We start from the raw sequence: 18,200 nt of genomic DNA, 5'->3' as shown, positions 1-18,200 counted from the left end.
ACTTTTAAGAAAACAAAATAATAAGAAAATAGTAAACAAAAAAGAGTCAACTGAACACAAAACACAAACTGCTGGAAAATTTATCCATACAGCTTGCCAAATTTATGATGAATGAACAGACTTCAAAGCCGACCCCACAAGCCAGCATCATCTTGTTTTACAAATATATGCATGACGTGTATTGATGAAGTAAATCTCGAAATTGGTCTCAAAGCGTATTGAACAAGTCATATTCAATTGCTACAAAGTACAAACGCGTGAAATTGATGCAAATTTTACTCTTTTTTTGGTAGTTACAGAATTATAGAAACCTTACTACCAATGTATCTTCATCTTTATCACATGATATCTCCAAATATTGCAACTACAAGAGATTGATGGGAGTTGTAATGAGGAAAGAATCACATATATATTCCAAGGAGTTACATTGTCAAAATATATATACAACCTACATCATCTTCTAGTATTCTGTACTAGATTTGGAGAACAAAATTGATGTACATGGGTATTCTAAAAAAATGGTTAAAAAATTATAAAAATGATGGGAATTCCTATTGCAATGAAAAACCAAAGAATTCCCTTGAAATTGCTTAAAATCAAAAAATGAACACTAGTTTAGTATGAGAGTGAATGAAGAAGTGAGCACTGTTTTGTGGAATGAACACTACTAGTCCGGCAAGAAAGAATGCTGATGCCTGCTCGTCGCGATTCAGATGGCAAAGGGGCGTCTAATCTCAGCCGTTGCATGCTTGTTGGAGACAGATTCACTTCCTCTAAGGCGCGTTCTTGGAGGCGCCAAGGATAGTCTCTCACACAGCCTATCCGAGGGCCTGCCCCGGTGCTCCAGTTGCAAGAAAGCTGCTTTCCCAGTTGGAAAGACTTGCTTTCTTTGTGTTGGCTGATTCTTTGTGAAATGCTCTCCTCTTCGGCCTTGGCCTCATCGGACTCAGTCGGTGATTCTAGGAGGAAATCATCAGAGGTTGATCTTTGTTTTTCAGACATCAGCTTCTCTAACAAGCTATCTTTGCAAGGTATCTCGAGGGCAGTCAGTTCTCGACTGAAGCCTCTTGATTGGCGCGTCTGCAGAGAAGCACCTGTGGTGCTTTCGTCTGCAGGCTGAGCTTTATCTGAGGATGTTGAAGCTGCATCATCTTCTGATGCATCGTACAGATGGTCTTCTTCTTCATCGGTGGAATCAAGCTGCAAGTAACGAGACGAATATGTTAAGAACACGAATCATGATTTGGTCACGAAAAAACATCACATGAAACAAACATGAAAGGATAGGTAGTTCTTCTTCATACCTTAACATCATTGAGATCCACATTATTCTCCCTGAGAAATGATATGAAATCTTGGAAATTTTCTGGTGTTGGTTTGTAATGACCACTGTGAGGCCACACTGCCTGTTGTGAATTCAAGTAAATTAATTAGATTAACGTCTTAAATCATAATAAGAAGAAGTGAGAGTTTCATCAATGTGAATATACCTTCAAGACTCCATTTTCAGCTACTATCCTCCCGGCAGCCAGTGTGGCTCCGCCTGCCAAGAAACTTGAGTGTTGGAACGTGCCCTTCTTTTTCTTCCCGACATACAATGTCCTCGACGTGCTGAGGACAAAAATCCACTTAGAACCCCTAGTGGTGTGGAGGGGCTCCCCTGTCTGCTTGTATAAGAGCCTCCCACCCTCAATCACAACTTCATACGCCTTTCGTTCCATCTGTCATACCAAAACAGCCAAATTCAGTAAGAAAATTATCTCAAAGACTAATCTTTTTAACTACTTAAGAGCACTCCCAATGGAGTTCCCTAAAAACTCCCTTATTTCTCCCTAACTCCTGCCACATCAGCGCCACATCAGCACCAAAATTTATCCCCAGTTTTTAGCCAAGTGCTACATTGGTTTCTCCCTTATTTCTCCCTTATTTCTCCCTAACTCAACATTTCATTTTTACATCATTATTTTTTATATTATTTAATTTTCCCTACAAATGTATTTAATAAATAGACTAATAATGAACAATTCATCGTTGTATTAATCATTGGAAAATATAATACAACGAGAAAAAAAAAACTACAAATAAAAAACGCAAATAAACAAAGATTTAAAAAAAAAAAATCTAAGACGGAGGGGCCGGAGGGGCGTCGGGATCGAGCCCCAGCGTACTCTGCAGGTGTTGGATGCATTTCCAGAGGGCCGCCTTTTCTTCAGGGGTCCCGCCGCCGGTGAAGTACAGCGTGTACATCTGGGTCAGATTGGCGACATTGCTCGAATAAGTGGCTTTTTCTAAGTCGATGACGGATTCCGACGCGACTTCCGACGTTGCGCCCTTCCCCTTCCGCCTCCCCTTCGCCTTCTTCACTCCCTCCGGGCGCTCGTGCGGACCATCCCCACTCAAGTCGATGTGGGCCGCGCTCCCCTCGCTCTCCGAAACGCTAAGTCGCGAGCGCACCGATTTCCCGTGCAGCGCGTCGTGCATTCCCGTCCGGAATTTGGGGAGATCCTTCAGCTTATCGTAGATGTTCCAATACTTGAAGCCCTTCGTCGACAAGTACTGGCTACTATACATCCGGATGGCCTCATCTCGGACCATGTGCTCGTTCTGGCCACTCGTCATGTGAGTCATCAAGTTAGAATAAATACCGTTGAAGTGCCCGCAGTCCCTCATGAGGCGCTCCCAATGCCGACGGATCGCCTCGCTGCCATGGTCCTTCATTGAGGCAGTCTTGTGGCTCCTGTACTTCGCGGCAATCCGCTCCCAGAATATGATCTCAGTCTGGTAGTTGCTGCGCTCCGCGTCCTGTGACGTGTCCGCCCAGCAGTCGGCTATCAGCTCGGACTCTTGCAGAGTGTAAGTAGTCCTTACCCGCTTCGGCCTCTCATCGGAACCCGTATCAGTCGCAGCCGACGACGCCGGCGCCTTCCCCCTCCCGCTCCTAGAAGGCGGCTCGGTGGGCGTTTCTTCCACCTCGAAGTCCTCCGCGCTCAGTGTCGCGGCCTGAGATTCTTGGTCGCCTGGGGTTGATCCGGGGGTGTCGAACTGGGGCCGATACACATCGTCGGCTGGAAAGGGCATTCTGCCGGCAGAGTTGAAGTACGGAGAAAGTCTCCGCGCCGGAGGAGTCTGCAAAGGAGACGGACCCCCGTATGGAAGTTGGCCGGGAGGAGAACCCATCGCCAACAACGACTGCATCCACTGCTCGTTTGCTTCATCCGTGTTGGGAATTTGTGAACTCGACTCTTTCCCCTTACCCTTATCCTTACCCGATCGGGAACTTTTCTTCCAAAAGCTCATAATTTTGATGAAAATTGAAGATTGGGAGAAGAGATTGAAAATGGAGAGAATGAAGATTGTGGGTGATGAATGGAGGAAGTGGAGGAAATATTTATAGGGGTGGAATGTAAAATAGCCGTTGGGTTCAAAAAAAAAAAAAAAAAATTTTAATTATCGCCGATTATCGCCGAGCGTCGCCACAGTGGCCGGCGATCGCTCGGCGATAATCCGGCGTTAGAACGCCACTCGGCGAAGCAACGGCAACATTATCGCCGAATTATCGCCGACTTCGCCACAATGGCCGGCGATAATTCGGCGATAACCGGCGATTTATCGCCGAGAATTCGCCACCTCCATTGGGAATGCTCTAATGCAGACATTTGGAGTAATCCTAATAGACATACCGGGCCAAGATACTTGATGCATTGTTGCTGAAGTTTCGAACGAGGGCACTTCTCGACAATATTGATGTCTTTCCCTTCTCCAATATCTAGCCTGCACAATATCAAACATTTAGTTAGTACAACAAGATACAAATCTCATCTTCTTGGGAGGAAAATAAACATATGCAAGAGTTGAAAGATGCTCACCAATAAAAGAAGGGCTCTTTGCTTTGTGAATTCAACCATTTAACATAATAGAAATGGAGATTGTGGCCATACCGGTGCCGTGGATCAATCTGCTCAAAACCAAATTCAATCAAATCAGTAAACATTCCAAATGAATTCAAGAAATACTCAAACAAAAATTCAATGATGGTGGAATTGCTCACAGCTTCAAGCCAATGCTGCAAAGCAAGTTTCTGAGCTTTTCCATTCCTGGACAGCCCCTTTCCAACCTGCAGATTGGAACATTGTTAGGCAATTGATGAGAGCATTAATGTGTGTAAAGCAAAGCAATTTGTGACAGGAATTCTACCTTTGCAGCCCTGGTTCTTGCTCTTGACCAGCGCGAGATGGCGGTCTCGTGTCTGTCATTGTCGAAGAAGGAAATCGAGCTATGCTTGAGCTCCGCAAAGTCTAGCAGCTTCCACCAGCTCTGCTCCATGAGAACTGCACAATCTGCTAACTTCCTCCTAGTTCTGAAACTCTTGTAAACCTTCTGCAACTTTATAGCTGCCTCGTGTTTCGGAGAATGAGGGAGAATCCCCATCAATGATCCAGCCAAAGGGCTCATCAGATCATCAAACATACATTTGTTGTCAATGTCATCACCCTCATTTTGTATGCCTTGGAGATTGATGGACTCAATTATAGGCTTACTGATCTTGTCATTGCTTATCAGATTTGCAATGAAGGACTCAAAACTGATGTCTAAATCAGAGTTAACTGTGAGAGGGCTGGAAGGATATACACCCATGCAACTTCAACACTTGCTTTCTACAAATGAAAAAAAAAATGCTCAAATTGATTAGTAAATAAACACGGTTTATATGGAGCATAGCAGAGCAAGAATCACACATATTTCAGATATGGTAGAGCCAAAAACATAAGTGCAGAGATCCCACAAAACCGATTTGAATGTATATGCAAAATCCCATTTTTGAAAAGTTAGAGAAAGTGAAATGCAAAACAAAGGCACCAATGAAAACAAGAAATATCAAGAAAGGCGCAAGCTTTTTACCTCAATGCAGAGGATAGTCCCAGAAAATGGGATGAAATTAGAATTGGGAGAAATCTTGAAAGAGAAGAAGAAAAGATCTTTTCTTTAAATTGTGTGTGGAATGCAACAGCAGCCCTTTTCTTGGTTTGATTCGATAGTATTATGAAGGGCTACATGTGTGTGTGTATATATAGAGGAGGCGAGTTTGAGAGAGAAGGGGAGGTGTGTGTATGTGTGAGAGAGAAAGAGAGAGAAGCACGTGGAAATGTGGAACGGACTTTTTAGGACATGTACTTGTGTTCTTTTGCACGGAAATGAAACCCAAAAAATAAACATTTTTGCACCCCGAAAAATGGGCAATTTTCATATTCTACCAATTGTTTAATTCAACTTCATCAATTTCCCAAGTTTCATAGGACTTTATTGTCACCTAGTTTTATTAGAATAGTGTCCACTTCTTGAGTTTGTTGACTTTAATGTGTGAGGCCACTTTTAATATTCTGTTCCTCCCAATTATATAAGTTTATTGTAACTTTTACAGAGATTGAAAGAAATTATTGGAAAATATAAGCTACATCCAACATTTTTCTATAATCATATTAAATTTTTTCATATTATAAAGTAAGAATGATTAGATGTTTTGTCTTTTGTTAAAAAAAAAATAACTCAATTTTGTTGGGATGGACTAAAAAAGAATACGATTAACTTTTTTAGGGAGGAGGGAGTAATATTTTATTACAAAATTTTGGAGTGAATTGATTGAGTCAAATTTCAAAGTATGCTCTTCAATTTCCAATCCAACCTTGGTGAAAAATTAATTGACTCCTCAAAGAGTAAACGCCACTGCTGATGTAACACTTTTCCTGATTTAGTAGGTAATACGCCAATCATAATCGCTACAACAACTTACTCAACAAGGGATCCTAATCAAAATTTAGCTCATAATTAAGTATAATATATGTTGGGGACCAATTATATTGACTTGGTTAGGTGATGATGTATTTGCTTAGGTTAGGTCGAGGGGATATGCATGTAAATTTTGGTGAACAAATTTAATTCAAATTATATCAAATTTTGATTTTGAAAATTCCATCAACTTTTTGTGAAGGTGTCCCACGACTTCATTGAATATAGACAATACTAAAAGTGTAATAAAGTAGCAAGAAGAATATCCTATAAATATATGAACTGAAATTCTGGCAAATAGTGAACTAGCTATCGGTTGCTCTATATTAATGCTTTTTGTTAGTGCAAATTTGAAAATTCACGAGAGATTAATGAGCTTAATTTATTTAAAAACATGTGGTATCACACACGTTGAAGTATTCATACACGAGTGATGATTAATTTTCTAGCATTATATGTACTTTTAAATTAGTTAATTTGGGGTTAAAAATGTGGAAAGTACTTGGTTGTAACGTGTAAAAAACCAAAAATAATGTCAAAGCTAATAAAGTCCAAATGTATGATTATAAATTTGTACTTGCGTTTGTTTCAGAAGTTGCATTCATTATTTATGATAGTACTACTATATTTAAACTCTAGGTGGTTCACATAAAAATCTTTTTTTTATAGTGTATGAAACATGAACCAATAAAATTGTAAATTCATCCCTGTATTTTATATGGATTAGTTATCAAATTTTAAACTTAGCTGTAACTCTCCTTTAATTTCAATGAATAATGCACTTCTTTTCTTTTCTATTAACTAATCATAATTGGATCCAATAATATTACAACTTTCCAACAAAAGGCCGATATGTACAGGCACGATAATCACTTGCATAATCGTGCTTTAAGTCCTTAAACAACTCTGTAATGAGCCAATTATATAGATCAAAAGAGGTCACACTTGGCACATTAATGACTGTACACTCTAATTATTATAATCACTAATTAATTAAAAACTTAGAGTATGATATGGTGCGTGGCACATTAATACACATATGCAAAGTATTAACAAATTAGATAAAAATGTACATTTATTTTAAGTAAATTATTGGTGCCACTAAAAGGTTTATTTGATTCTACCATATCTAAAATGGGAGTGACAAGATTTATTTGCTTATTGTTTATTTGGTTGCCAGCATTGTTAACCCAACAAATCTTTTCCCCCAAAAACCCAACCACGCAATATTTAGATTCTTGAGTCACTTTTAACTTTTTCTATTAGTTCAAATTAACAATCACAGAATGAATTTTATAGTATAAGAAAGAAGAAACGTTCAATATTTTTAATCTGAATTTTAGGGCATAATGCCAACTCTGCTAAACCTGCAGCTCTAAACTATATTCATTTAGTGCGATTACTACATTTATACACGTATAAATGTGTGTGTTTGTGAGAGAGAAAGAGACTGAAAGAGATCCAATAGGAGGTCGCCAGAAGTGCATTTTGAAGATACAAGGTCCACTACAAATGTCACTGTATAGTTTATTTTTCAATAAAATTCAGGTAGTGAAAAAGAAATAAAAAAATGAAGAGGGAACACTAGTAGGTTTGATTGATACTCCATAATTTAGATATCAATTTCTGATTTAATGTTGTTTTAATTTAGTTTGATTGGTAAGATTGTAAAAGCAACCGAAGCATATAGTAGTATAGTAAAAAAGTGAATTACATATTTAATTTTACAATTTACTATATTCACAAAATATACTCTATAGCTAGTAGTATTAATTTTAGGTAGCATGACAAGTATTGATCTAAGTATTTCCACAGAAAAAGAAGATGGGTTACAAATCGAAAAATAATGTGAACTGAAAATTATATAGTACTACTACTAGGATAATAATTAGATTTATTTTTGTCTATATCCGAAAAGAAGAGCGTGTTTAGGTTATCAAGAATAAGAAACTAAAAGTAAACTAATACTCACTTTGCATAAATATATAATTGGGGCGTGTGACACGGCTGGCAGTATGAACTACTAATATTATTGAAAAATTCCAATTTAACCAAAAAAATGAAAACAAAAAGACAAGGTTTAGAATTTTTGTGTGTCGAGTACATAAAAGTCGTGTAACTCGTAACGCGTATCCCTAAAATGTAGACCAATTCATCACTTATTGGTTTTATTCTCACTCATACACACGCAGAAGAGACGCACTCAATTGTCCGAGTGTTGAGTGTCAACCAATTACAGGAATAGAGAGGCGTTGAACCGACAGTTTCGGTTCATATTACCGACCCGATACACTATTAACCAGATTTTATTCACTTTTGATCGGTTTTAGGTATGAATCAATGGTTTAATATAAAAGTAAGATTATGAAATAAACTACAGAACCATAAATGCTACTCCATCCATCCTTGAAAAATACTCCCTCCGTCCCACTTTAGAAGTCCCGGTTGAGTTCGGCACGAGTTTTAAGAAATATAAAGAAAAGTTGGTGAAAAAAGATAGTGAAATGTGGGTCCTACTTTTATATATTAGTTTTATAATAAAATGTGAGTGGAAAAAAGTGGGTGGAATGTTGGAACTATTACCAATTATGGAATATTCCAATCGGAACTCCTAAAGTGGGACACCTAAAAGTAGTAAATCGGGACTCCTAAAGTGGGACAGAGGGAGTATAAACATTATTGCGCACGAATTTTAATGCATAATTGGTAGTAATTTATTAGACATGTAGAGAGAAATAGTGAAAGTAGTATTAGAGCATAGTTAACGCAGCGGGCCGGACCGCACCTGGGTCCCGGCCCACGGCCTCGCGCGTTGGAGGAGGAAGATTCGCGGCCTGAGCTGCGTCTGGGGACGGTAGAGCAGCCCGGGGCCGCGCCCCATTGCATCCCGGCTCGACATTGGAGCTTTCAGGGCTGCGCCCTGTTGTGTCCCGACTCGGCGTATGGGGTGTTCGGTTCGGACCCAAACCCCCTAATTTTTTAATTTTTTTTAAATTCGATTTTTGACTTATCTATATCCCATTTCTTCAACATTCTTCTCTCAATTTCTCACTTCTATCCTCTATTTATTCCAATATTTTTTTATTCATTTTCTAGGACTTGTAACTTTTATTTTGTAGGGTTTGTAATCTTTTATTTTTGACTGAATAATGAATTTTTTGGAGTAAAATAGCTTGTAGTAGTGAATTGTGCAATTTAATAGTCGGGGCCTGGATGGGGACTGCAGGGTTATAGGAGTTGTGGCCTAGGTCTGAAAATTATGGGAATAATGACGTGGAGGGGACTTGGAGCCTCCGGACCAGGGTTAAGGGTATCCACAACCCCGGCCCGAATTCAGGCCCCAAGTCCCCTCCACGTCATCATTCCCCTAAATTTCAGTCTCTGACTACAACTCCTCTAACCCTGTAGGCTCCATTCAGGCCTCATCCGGGCCACAACTATTAAATTGCACTATTCATAACTACAATAGATTTTACTTGTAAAATAGAATACGCTGAACAATTAAAACATGAAAAATTCATTGTTCAGTCGAAAAAAAATTTACAAGTCATAGAAAATGAAAATTACAAATCCTAGAAAAAAAAAATTGGGGCTTGCGGTCCAGCCCGAAGGCTCTCCAACGCCGGGCCGGAACTCGTTGGGTCACAACCCATGCTCCTCCAATGTTACGCCGGGCCGGACCTGGGCACGGCCCCCGGGATGCTACTCGCTCCCTCCAACACGACGGGCTACGGATAAGCATGCTCGAATGATGCTCTTAGTGGAGAGTAGAGTCCACCTTTACAAGTTTGTAACTGAATTTACAAAATTAGAAAGTTCATTCTTTTTAATAATGGACTAAAGAAAAATACTCTCTTAGTTCCATAAAAATATGGGCAATGGATATGGCACGTGAATTTAGACAGAATTGGTAAAGAGGATGAGAATACTGGTATGGTAAAGTAAGAGGATGAGAATAATGGTATGGTAAAGTAAGAGAGAGGATGAGAATAATAGTTAAAGTAGTGTGTTAGTGGGTTGTGAGACCTACATTATTAAATTGATATAACTTTCCAAAAATGGAATACACATATTTTTGTAGATACGGCGAAATGAAAAATGCATATATTTTTATGGAACGGATGAAGTTCATATTTTTCTGTGACGAAGGGAGTAAGTGAAAGAAAGAATATTTATGAAAGGGCTCAGGTTCTTTCCTCGGGTTTTCGTATGTAATTTGGAGTGTATCCAACTGATCAGGAAGAGATTCCCGACCCAGATGAGTCGTTGGTACGACAACCGGGACCTGGCTTCAAACAAGTTTCCTCAACCCACTTCTACTGATTAGTATAATGGAGGTAAGGGTCGAATCCCACGAGAATGGACACGTTTTGATAACTGCGGTGACTTTCCTGGGTGTTTTGGTTAGCTACCACGCTTGGGTTGAGATTTTACCTAGGCAAAAAATAAAGGTGGTACTCTACTGACTAGTAGGCGTGAAAATAACAGGCATGTGGTGGTGTTCGTGAAAATAGGGGACAAGGTGTCTCAGAGGCATATGGAAAGTAGACAGTTACTAAAAGAGGAAAATTAGACAACAAGGTATATCTGGTGGCTGGTGGCTCTCTGACAGGTCTGGATAGTATAACTGAAAAGTAGGGAACAAAAGCAAAAGTAACTTAAAAGTAAAAGTGGTCCAAACTGAAGTTGATTTTGGCGTTTTCTTCTTCACCAAGTATTAACAAAAATCATATGAACACAAACACCATAACTAAACTCAGATTCATAACCTCAAACTCAAGATCCATTGATTAAAATGCTCAACTTAAAATAAACAGTGAAACTGCAATTTTACTTCTACTGACTGACATGCAAGGCGGTGATTATATGCAACGCGAAGACTCAAGCACGAAGATTAGACTAAAACATAACTATAACTTCAGATCGACAACTCCATATAAGAAAACACTTAGAAATTAAAAGCAACAACTAGATCTAATTTTCTTAGGCAGAATGAAGCAAACTCGAACCAAAGCGACATACGAAATAGAAACTTCATAATTTAAGCGTTGGAACTTCACAAGTACTTCAAAAGGCAACAACGATGAGTGTTTGCAACAAAAACAACGACGAAAGCATGTAAAGATTAAACTAGAAAGCAAAGTAACGATTGTTTGGCCACTTCGGGCGATGATACTGCTATACTACTACGATAATTGGCTGGAACGGTGGATCGATGACTTCTCCGGTAGACTCTTGGACGTCAAGTGACCATGGCTGTGGCGAGGAACGAGAGATTGGACAATGCTGAAGGAACTGATCTTCTAGAGAGAATTCTAACTAAGTGTGGTGGTTGGACTTTTTTCGAACTCTACGGGATCAACTCTAAAGGCGAACTGCTTCTCTCTCTCCAATTGGCTTCTTTTATAGGGAGGCTTGCCCTTGCTTTTAGGGTAGACTTCCTTCAAGTTTTGACTTTTATGCACTTGTTAATGATCATCCCAGCTATCCTTCTTCTCCATCTCGAGCCTTTTCTCTGGCATGCATCCTGGTCAGTATTGCACCCTTCTAGCGCCCTTTTCACTTGCGTCACCTGAATCGTCTCCTACTGACTTGGATCCTTTAATCCTGCACACTTGAGCAACTGTTTTGCAGATAATACATGCATTTCACGACATACTGACCAGTAACCAAGGCTTAGAATACGACTTATCAATTTACAATAAAATTAGGTTAATGGAGTAGTAAAATTGAAATATAAAAAATTTATAAATTTGTAAATTACAAAGTTTAAGTAAAACAAACTCACAATCTTACATCAAAATTACTCCTTCCGTCCTAATATAAGCAACTCATATTTTTTTAGAACTTCCCGCTTAAATAGAGTCATATTCTTTTTGTAGCAAAAATATCGAAACAAATATTTAGATGAGACGATGTTCAAAATAGGACTGACAATTTTTTATATGACACAAATTCACACGAAATTATCGGTCAAATCCGCATGATAATTTCGGGTTAGATGCGGATAACTCGTTAAGAAATAATAATATTATTTTCATTATCTTTTAAAACAATGCTACTTTTATTCTTTAAATTTTTGTAAACCCGAGTTTACGTGTAAATTCTTTAAAATGTATTGCTTGGTTAACACTTGATTAAATTGATTTTCTTGTTTAAATATAGTTTTTTTAATTAATAAAAAAAAAATGGTGGAATTCCTTAATTAATGATTATTTTATGCATAAATATGTTTTAAATCTTTTTTTTTAAATATTTATAATTTTTAACGTTTTTAATAAATTATTTTTGTGTACCGTCTCATATACTCCATCAATTTTAGAGTAAAACAAGGAATGTAAGTCAAATGATATAGCCTCAGTAATGACGTGGAGAGAGGGCTGTAGTCTGTAGATACTCTAATGCCACCACCAACCAACAACCAATAACAATTGAGAAGACAACAAAATGAGTTATCAACACGAGTTCAAGGAAAAGGCTTGTGGAACAAGAGAGCTGAGTCAAAACAACAGCTTGTCAAGCAAGTACATGTATTAAATACTCTATCAACAAACCATCCAAAACTCAACGGTACTCCTTCCATTCCTCATAATTTGTCACCATTTGACCTGAAACAGATTTTAAAAAATATAATAAAAAATAAGTTGAAAAAGTTAGAGGAATGTGGATCCTACTTTTACAATAATAATTTTATAATAAAATATGAGTAAGAAAGAGCTAGTCAATGTGAGATTTATTACCAAAAAATGTAAAAGTGAAAGATGACAAATTTTTAGGAACGGACAAACATGGAAATAAGTAACAAATTTTCAGGAACGGGCAAACATGGATGAGTAAACCTATTAAAATAGATCATCATTAAACCTAGGTAGGTTACAAAAATTCAATCACAGTTCTAACTGGGGCAAGATCCCCTGTTGTGCACATCAGGGGTTGTGCCTTGAAACGCAACATTCAAATAACAAAACGCAGGTATAGTGTCTTTTATTTAATTTTTTACTTTTTCTTTTAAATTATTATGTGTGTATGTAAAGGCACAGCCCCTGTTGTTCATAGCAGGTGGTCCTGACCCGTTCTTAATTACCTAGCTCATGATAGGATTTTCCAATCCCCAATTTAAAATTTTTAAACAAATTGCACCAATAAATTGTGTAAATATATTACTAGTAGTAACAAATTAGTCTCCATGTCTTTATTTACACGACATTGCATATGGTTAGAGCAGTGTATAGCTTTAATGATACATGAGACATAATTAGACACAAATAATTTTCTCTGATGAGAACCAGATAAAAGATTCTTGCAAGTGGGTATGCGATAAATTTAAAAGGTGCTAATTATTTTGGATAAACCACCAATTAATGTATTAATCAGATTTGAAACACCGTGATTCTGCAAATATCTGGTATTCAACAGTAAATCAGTGTAACTAAATGGATTCTTTAATCCGCTGTCCATCTCCAACCCTCCATTTTCTCTGCCCATCTCTGGTATTAATCAGTTAACCCACAAAGCTATATCCTTTCTTTAATTAGCTGTCCAGCTCCAACTACTACACTCCCTCCATTTTCTCACACACAAGTTGTAGTATTACATACTAGGAGTCATATAGAAATTCCCACAACCTTTCTCTTGCAACAACCTGTTCCAGCAAACAGTGCGGCGCACGAATTTAGTCGACCGCAATATGAAGTTCAACCTCTTGAAGCAGAACATAGGGATCAAGCAGTCATTCATTAATAGAAAAATAGGATCAATACAAATTTAACAGCATCCTCTACAAATATTTAATAAGTGATAAAACTCTCTCCTCTACAACCTTTTGTATTTTCTCAAATGACGAGACAAGTTTTGGAGAGAGAAAATTTAATGTATCTCATACAAAATATGTAAACAAAAAATGGAAAAATGGGAAGGTGGGAGAAAATTCCACATTTTTGCATCAGTAGTGTATGTGAATGGAAAGCACAGCCAGCTCCACTGCCTCTTCTTTTGCGGTATGGCCCGTAGTAACAGCTGAAACAAAGAAAGCAGCGCCAGACTTCTTTTTTATGCTTTCTTACCACCCGCTACTTTTGCAGTATATATTTTTTAAATTATGGGCAGCTATAGACAAGCAAACAGCTAGCGGGCATCTGCCTTGCACAAGTCGGCAGCCCCTCCAGCTACTTCACAGAAAGTAATCTGGTGTTCTTCGAGTTACATCTGGCTCACCACGTCTGGGAGCTGGCTCAAACTGTAATTAAAATAGTGAAACCCAATATAGGCTAAAGTCTCGTGTTCAACAATGCCAGACACAAGGTGAAAAGGTAGGTACAAGCACTACATGAGAGAGAGAGAGAGAGAGACCTGGAGGAAAGTATGACCCTTGCAGTCATCAACTTCAAGAATAGATGCCATGTTTCCACAGCGGTAACAATAATTGGGTGCACTAAAGATTGTAACAACCTTTTGATCCTGCAAGCAACCAACCAACCAAAGCTATCAATTAGGTTGTTATTAAGAACATATCAGTTAAGAAGTTAATATAATTACATGTGCCCAGTTAAATCCCTCCATAACCAGCTGGTGAGCTCTAGCAATAAGCTTCAACTTGTTCGTATGGTTAAATTGCTCTGATATGTCCTGTTCCATAAACATGAAGGTAGTAAATTACTTAATTCTTCACATGAAAAAAATTATGGAGGATGAGCAAGAAGCATATGATAATTACTTGACCAAATGTGTATCCAGCACCCCTAGGAGAGATACCCCAACCACATCGATCATCAGGATCAGACCACAAAAGGTCACACATAGGCCCTTCATGAGGAACTTCTTGAACACGATCGAAATTACGGATATTATCAAGAGTTTCTATGGATGGCGACAATCCACCATGGAGACAAAAGATTTCTGACTCAACCTAAAAGAAAGAATAAAATGGCATATTTCAGTCAATTTATGAGGACATGGAAGAGGAGGATATTAAGACTTCAAAAGCAGTGATGTATCATCATTCTTAACAAATATACTAACCAGTGCAGTAAGAGGGAAAAAATCAAATAAATCTGTGAAGGTCTTCCACACATTGGCGCTTCCATATCTTCACAATAGAACAAAATTAACATAGAAGCTTACATCAATAGCATAGGCATTTCAATATGGATGATAGTGCATGCTAACACTTTGATTGTAATTCTTTTTCCCATGGTTCATAAAAGATAGTCTATAGAAGAAACTCAAAGAACTTACTTTCGTAGGCATTCATCATAAAAACCATAAACCTGAGTAATCTGCAAAATACAGATAACTCATTTTAGCACTAAGAATTGGAGGATTATTTAGGAACCACTGAGTAAAATTGAATTCAAGAAACTATTAACAGATATAGATCACTAAGAATAAACAGTCATTTGATCTAGAAAATCTGATGAGTAACTAGAAATGTAGCTAATGAAATTCCATGTCTTGGGTGCACTTTGGTGACCAAGATGCTGGGTCCTTCATCGTATATACAAAGACAGAAAACATTCATACAAGTTTACCTGTCGGCTTTCATGATTTCCACGTAGAATAGTGATCCTTTGAGGATAACGCACTTTCAAAGCCACCAAGAGCTGCAATAAATATATGTACATGTCAAAATTAAGTTTAAACTCATGCATCCTAATTCCTGGCAGTAAATATATAATCAGGAAATTCTAGCAATGTACAACTAAGGTGATTAGTATTAGACACTTTGGATAGATACCCGTTAGATATAGTACACATGTAAGACACTAGAGTTTCGCACACTAAATAAGTACACCAGTAATCTAAGAATTTCCATTTTAGTCCACCATAACCCCCTCCCCCCATCTGAGCCCTGAGGTCCTTTCTCACATACATACAACCAAGATTATGATGTCTCTACCATTGTGCTAGTGATGCTACAAAAGGGTTCAAATAGCTGATATTAAGCCTGTAAAACAACATATTCACTTCTTGTAGCAAAAGAAATCCAGCAGAAACCCTTTGCTTCATAATTAAAACAGTCTAATTTCTCTATTCCATGCTTTAAGATCTCAATATGCTGGTGGAGTTTGTTAAGAGTAATATCTCTCTTCATATAAAGGACATAACATCAGAGACAGATCATACTTAGAAGGCAACACAAGAGAGTATTGGCATAGTTTGGACAAGTAAGAGAAATTATATGATTGATTAGCATTTAGGAAACTTAAATAAAAAAGAATTAACTAACCGACACTGTTTCCACGGAGTAGTATCCTCGATCAACATAATCTCCCATAAACAAATAATTTGTATCCGGACACTGCCATGATGTGGAAAACATTGATAAACATATGAATCTACTCAAGTGAAACCTTAGAGACCAAATATGATAAGCACAACAAGGGATTTAAGTATATACCTTCCCACCAATCCGGAAAAGCTCAGCAAGATCATGGAACTGACCATGAATATCACCACATATAGTAACTGGGCTTTTAACAGGCTGCAAGGGATAAAAATTGATCAGATGAGAATTATAGGTTAATCTTCACAACGAGATGCCTAGGTAGAGAAAAGAATAAGAATTTAAAATGATTCCAACCAACAACCGTATTTGTATACACCGTAACGTCAGAGTATAAGGAGGAATGAAAACCTGCACATTGCTCTCTTGCATCAGGATCTCCTTGGCCTTGCCACATAACACCCTTACCTAGTAAAATCAGCGGAGACCGCAAGTAAGGACCTCATTAACATGGAAGAACCTATGCAAGCCTCGCTGTACGTATTAATCCAAATTGCATTTAGCATAAGAATATATAATAGTACTAGTTAAAAGTAGGGCAATCTTAAAGCAAAACAAAATGTAAATATATTGGGAAGACTAATAGTGTTTTCACATAAAAAAATTATAACAAATAGCACACACAGCAGCAGTTAGACACCAAAAACAAGTTGACAAAGTAAACAAGTAAGGTGCCGTGTATACTCACACAAGAATTAACAAAAAAATCTTTGTAAAAATACAATACTCAGTAATGTAGGTTCTCATCTTTTATCCAAAAAAACCTGTTATACAATCATTCTTGTCAGACAAAGATATTTTCTTCCATCTTTAGACACAACAGAATACTAGTATTACACACTGTACCATTCCAACAAAAAGCAGATATCCAAAACACATCCTGGAAAACGTCAACTTTCTTAAAATTCTTTCAAATTTAGGATAAAACGAAACTGCAGTGAAGGGATTGAATTTTAAATCGAATGCAGTGAGCCATAAAAACATAGCCGTAATTTACAATATAAGATTCTGCGAACCCAAAGAATCAGCTCAAATATACCACACCTTAAATTCCCCCAAATGAATCTAACGTCAGAAACAGTGGATCAAATCCACCACGCGGCTCAATAAATTCGAATTCCATAAAAATCCAACATTTCAACCGAAAACCTAAGAATTCAAGAAGAATCATGGAGAAGAAAATCAATAAGGGCAGGGATAAATACCTCAGGTTCGGACAAGTGTTTGCATTGCACTAGCTGCGCGATTTGTTCGTCGAGATTGCCATTGGTTCCCCCGCCACCACTGGAGGCGACCGGCGCATCCATCACGTATGGAATAAACCCTAGTTATACCAATTTTCCGATGCGATTGATTAATCCGACGGCGTCGTGCAGCTGTTGGTGGCTTTTCTGGCTATGAGGCGAAGAGGGTGACAGGTGGAGAGTAGAGAGTAGGAATTGCCAAAATTACCTAATTGCCCTTTCAGGTTGCCTTAATTTACAGTTTGTTGGAATTTCTGTGGCAACAGTTGTGGCTACGGATGATTTGGCAATATTTTTGGAGGAACATTATTTCCACCTTTGAATTAATTAACCAATTTTAGACAACCTTTCAAATTTTATTTAGAGCATCAGCAACGGTGAGAACTTTGGCGCTCGTCCGTCCGTGCCGCTGAACAGTCCTACGTGGCACGCTCTGATTGGCCAACGGCATAGCCGTTGGCAAATTCGTTTTTTTTTCTAAATCGAAATTTATTTAAAAAAATGGTTTTAAATAAAAAAAAATATTTTCCCACTTCCCCAAAAATTATATCCGTTTTCTACCCACTTTTAATTTATTTTTCAATTTTTTTTCCCCAAAATTCACATTTTCATCTATAAATACCTCCACTTCAACACAAAAAAAAATCACATTCTCATATATTCTATCATCATTCATCTACATTCTTTCATCTTTTTTCCTCATACTCTCTCATCTAAATTCCCACCACACTACACAATGTCCGGCTCCGGCGATCACCCCTCCGGCAATCGTGGTTGGAACCACGATTGGTTCGACTCCGAGGCCGGATATAGTCCGGAAACCCAATTTACGGCCCCTTCTCAAACTCAAGGTTTGCAAGCTCCGGGTGGCTACCGTCCTTACCCGTTGC

At 38.0% G+C, this 18,200-nt stretch overlaps 2 protein-coding genes across 4 annotated transcripts; both read right to left on the bottom strand.

The window, feature by feature from the left end:
• Positions 1 to 390: 390 nt before the first annotated feature.
• On the bottom strand, positions 391 to 5,046 carry LOC125224073 (IQ domain-containing protein IQM2-like). Of its 2 annotated transcripts, XM_048127421.2 has the most exons (8): positions 4,900 to 5,046; positions 4,195 to 4,655; positions 4,049 to 4,114; positions 3,867 to 3,955; positions 3,681 to 3,771; positions 1,491 to 1,721; positions 1,305 to 1,406; positions 391 to 1,200 (listed from the first exon to the last, which is right to left on the bottom strand). In XM_048127421.2, the coding sequence occupies exons 2-8, from the start codon at positions 4,633 to 4,635 to the stop codon at positions 616 to 618; spliced, it is 1,605 nt and encodes a 534-aa protein (XP_047983378.1). In that variant the 5' UTR covers positions 4,636 to 4,655; positions 4,900 to 5,046; the 3' UTR covers positions 391 to 615. The 2 variants fall into 2 exon arrangements, with proteins under 2 accessions (XP_047983378.1, XP_047983377.1); XM_048127420.2 differs by having other exon boundaries at positions 3,867 to 4,114.
• Positions 5,047 to 13,499: 8,453 nt separating this feature from the next.
• Positions 13,500 to 17,539, bottom strand: LOC125223251 (serine/threonine-protein phosphatase PP2A catalytic subunit). 2 transcript variants are annotated; one of them, XM_048126311.2, is made up of 11 exons: positions 17,272 to 17,539; positions 16,418 to 16,540; positions 16,181 to 16,264; positions 16,010 to 16,081; positions 15,312 to 15,383; positions 15,019 to 15,059; positions 14,803 to 14,869; positions 14,498 to 14,689; positions 14,320 to 14,409; positions 14,134 to 14,241; positions 13,500 to 14,020 (listed from the first exon to the last, which is right to left on the bottom strand). In XM_048126311.2, exons 2-11 carry the CDS (start codon positions 16,436 to 16,438, stop codon positions 13,955 to 13,957), a joined length of 813 nt encoding a protein of 270 aa, XP_047982268.1. In that variant the 5' UTR covers positions 16,439 to 16,540; positions 17,272 to 17,539; the 3' UTR covers positions 13,500 to 13,954. The 2 variants fall into 2 exon arrangements, with proteins under 2 accessions (XP_047982268.1, XP_047982267.1); XM_048126310.2 differs by having other exon boundaries at positions 16,418 to 16,474.
• Positions 17,540 to 18,200: the final 661 nt, after the last annotated feature.

This window comes from Salvia hispanica, chromosome 1 (assembly GCF_029641045.1).
Source record: "Salvia hispanica isolate PSC_SH4W2 chromosome 1, Shi_PSC_v1, whole genome shotgun sequence".
Lineage (NCBI taxonomy): Eukaryota > Viridiplantae > Streptophyta > Magnoliopsida > Lamiales > Lamiaceae > Salvia > Salvia hispanica.
Note: the sequence above shows the minus strand (reverse complement) of the source record. Positions and strands in the feature narration are given on the sequence as shown.

What these genes read in the sequence shown, in the direction of transcription:
- LOC125223251 (XM_048126310.2), bottom strand. Translation starts at nt 17,373, where the DNA reads ATGGATGCGCCGGTCGCCTCCAGTGGTGGCGGGGGAACCAATGGCAAT. An exon ending in GAAATCATGAAAGCCGACAG is followed by an intron (nt 15,060 to 15,311) that starts GTAAACTTGTAT and finishes TGTATTTTGCAG; the next exon opens with ATTACTCAGGTTTATGGTTT. An exon ending in AGGGTCATACTTTCCTCCAG is followed by an intron (nt 14,021 to 14,133) that starts GTCTCTCTCTCT and finishes TTTTAATTACAG; the next exon opens with TTTGAGCCAGCTCCCAGACG.
- LOC125224073 (XM_048127420.2), bottom strand. Translation starts at nt 4,635, where the DNA reads ATGGGTGTATATCCTTCCAGCCCTCTCACAGTTAACTCTGATTTAGAC. An exon ending in GCATCAAGTATCTTGGCCCG is followed by an intron (nt 1,722 to 3,680) that starts GTATGTCTATTA and finishes TTGGTATGACAG; the next exon opens with ATGGAACGAAAGGCGTATGA. An exon ending in CTGAAAATGGAGTCTTGAAG is followed by an intron (nt 1,407 to 1,490) that starts GTATATTCACAT and finishes AATTCACAACAG; the next exon opens with GCAGTGTGGCCTCACAGTGG.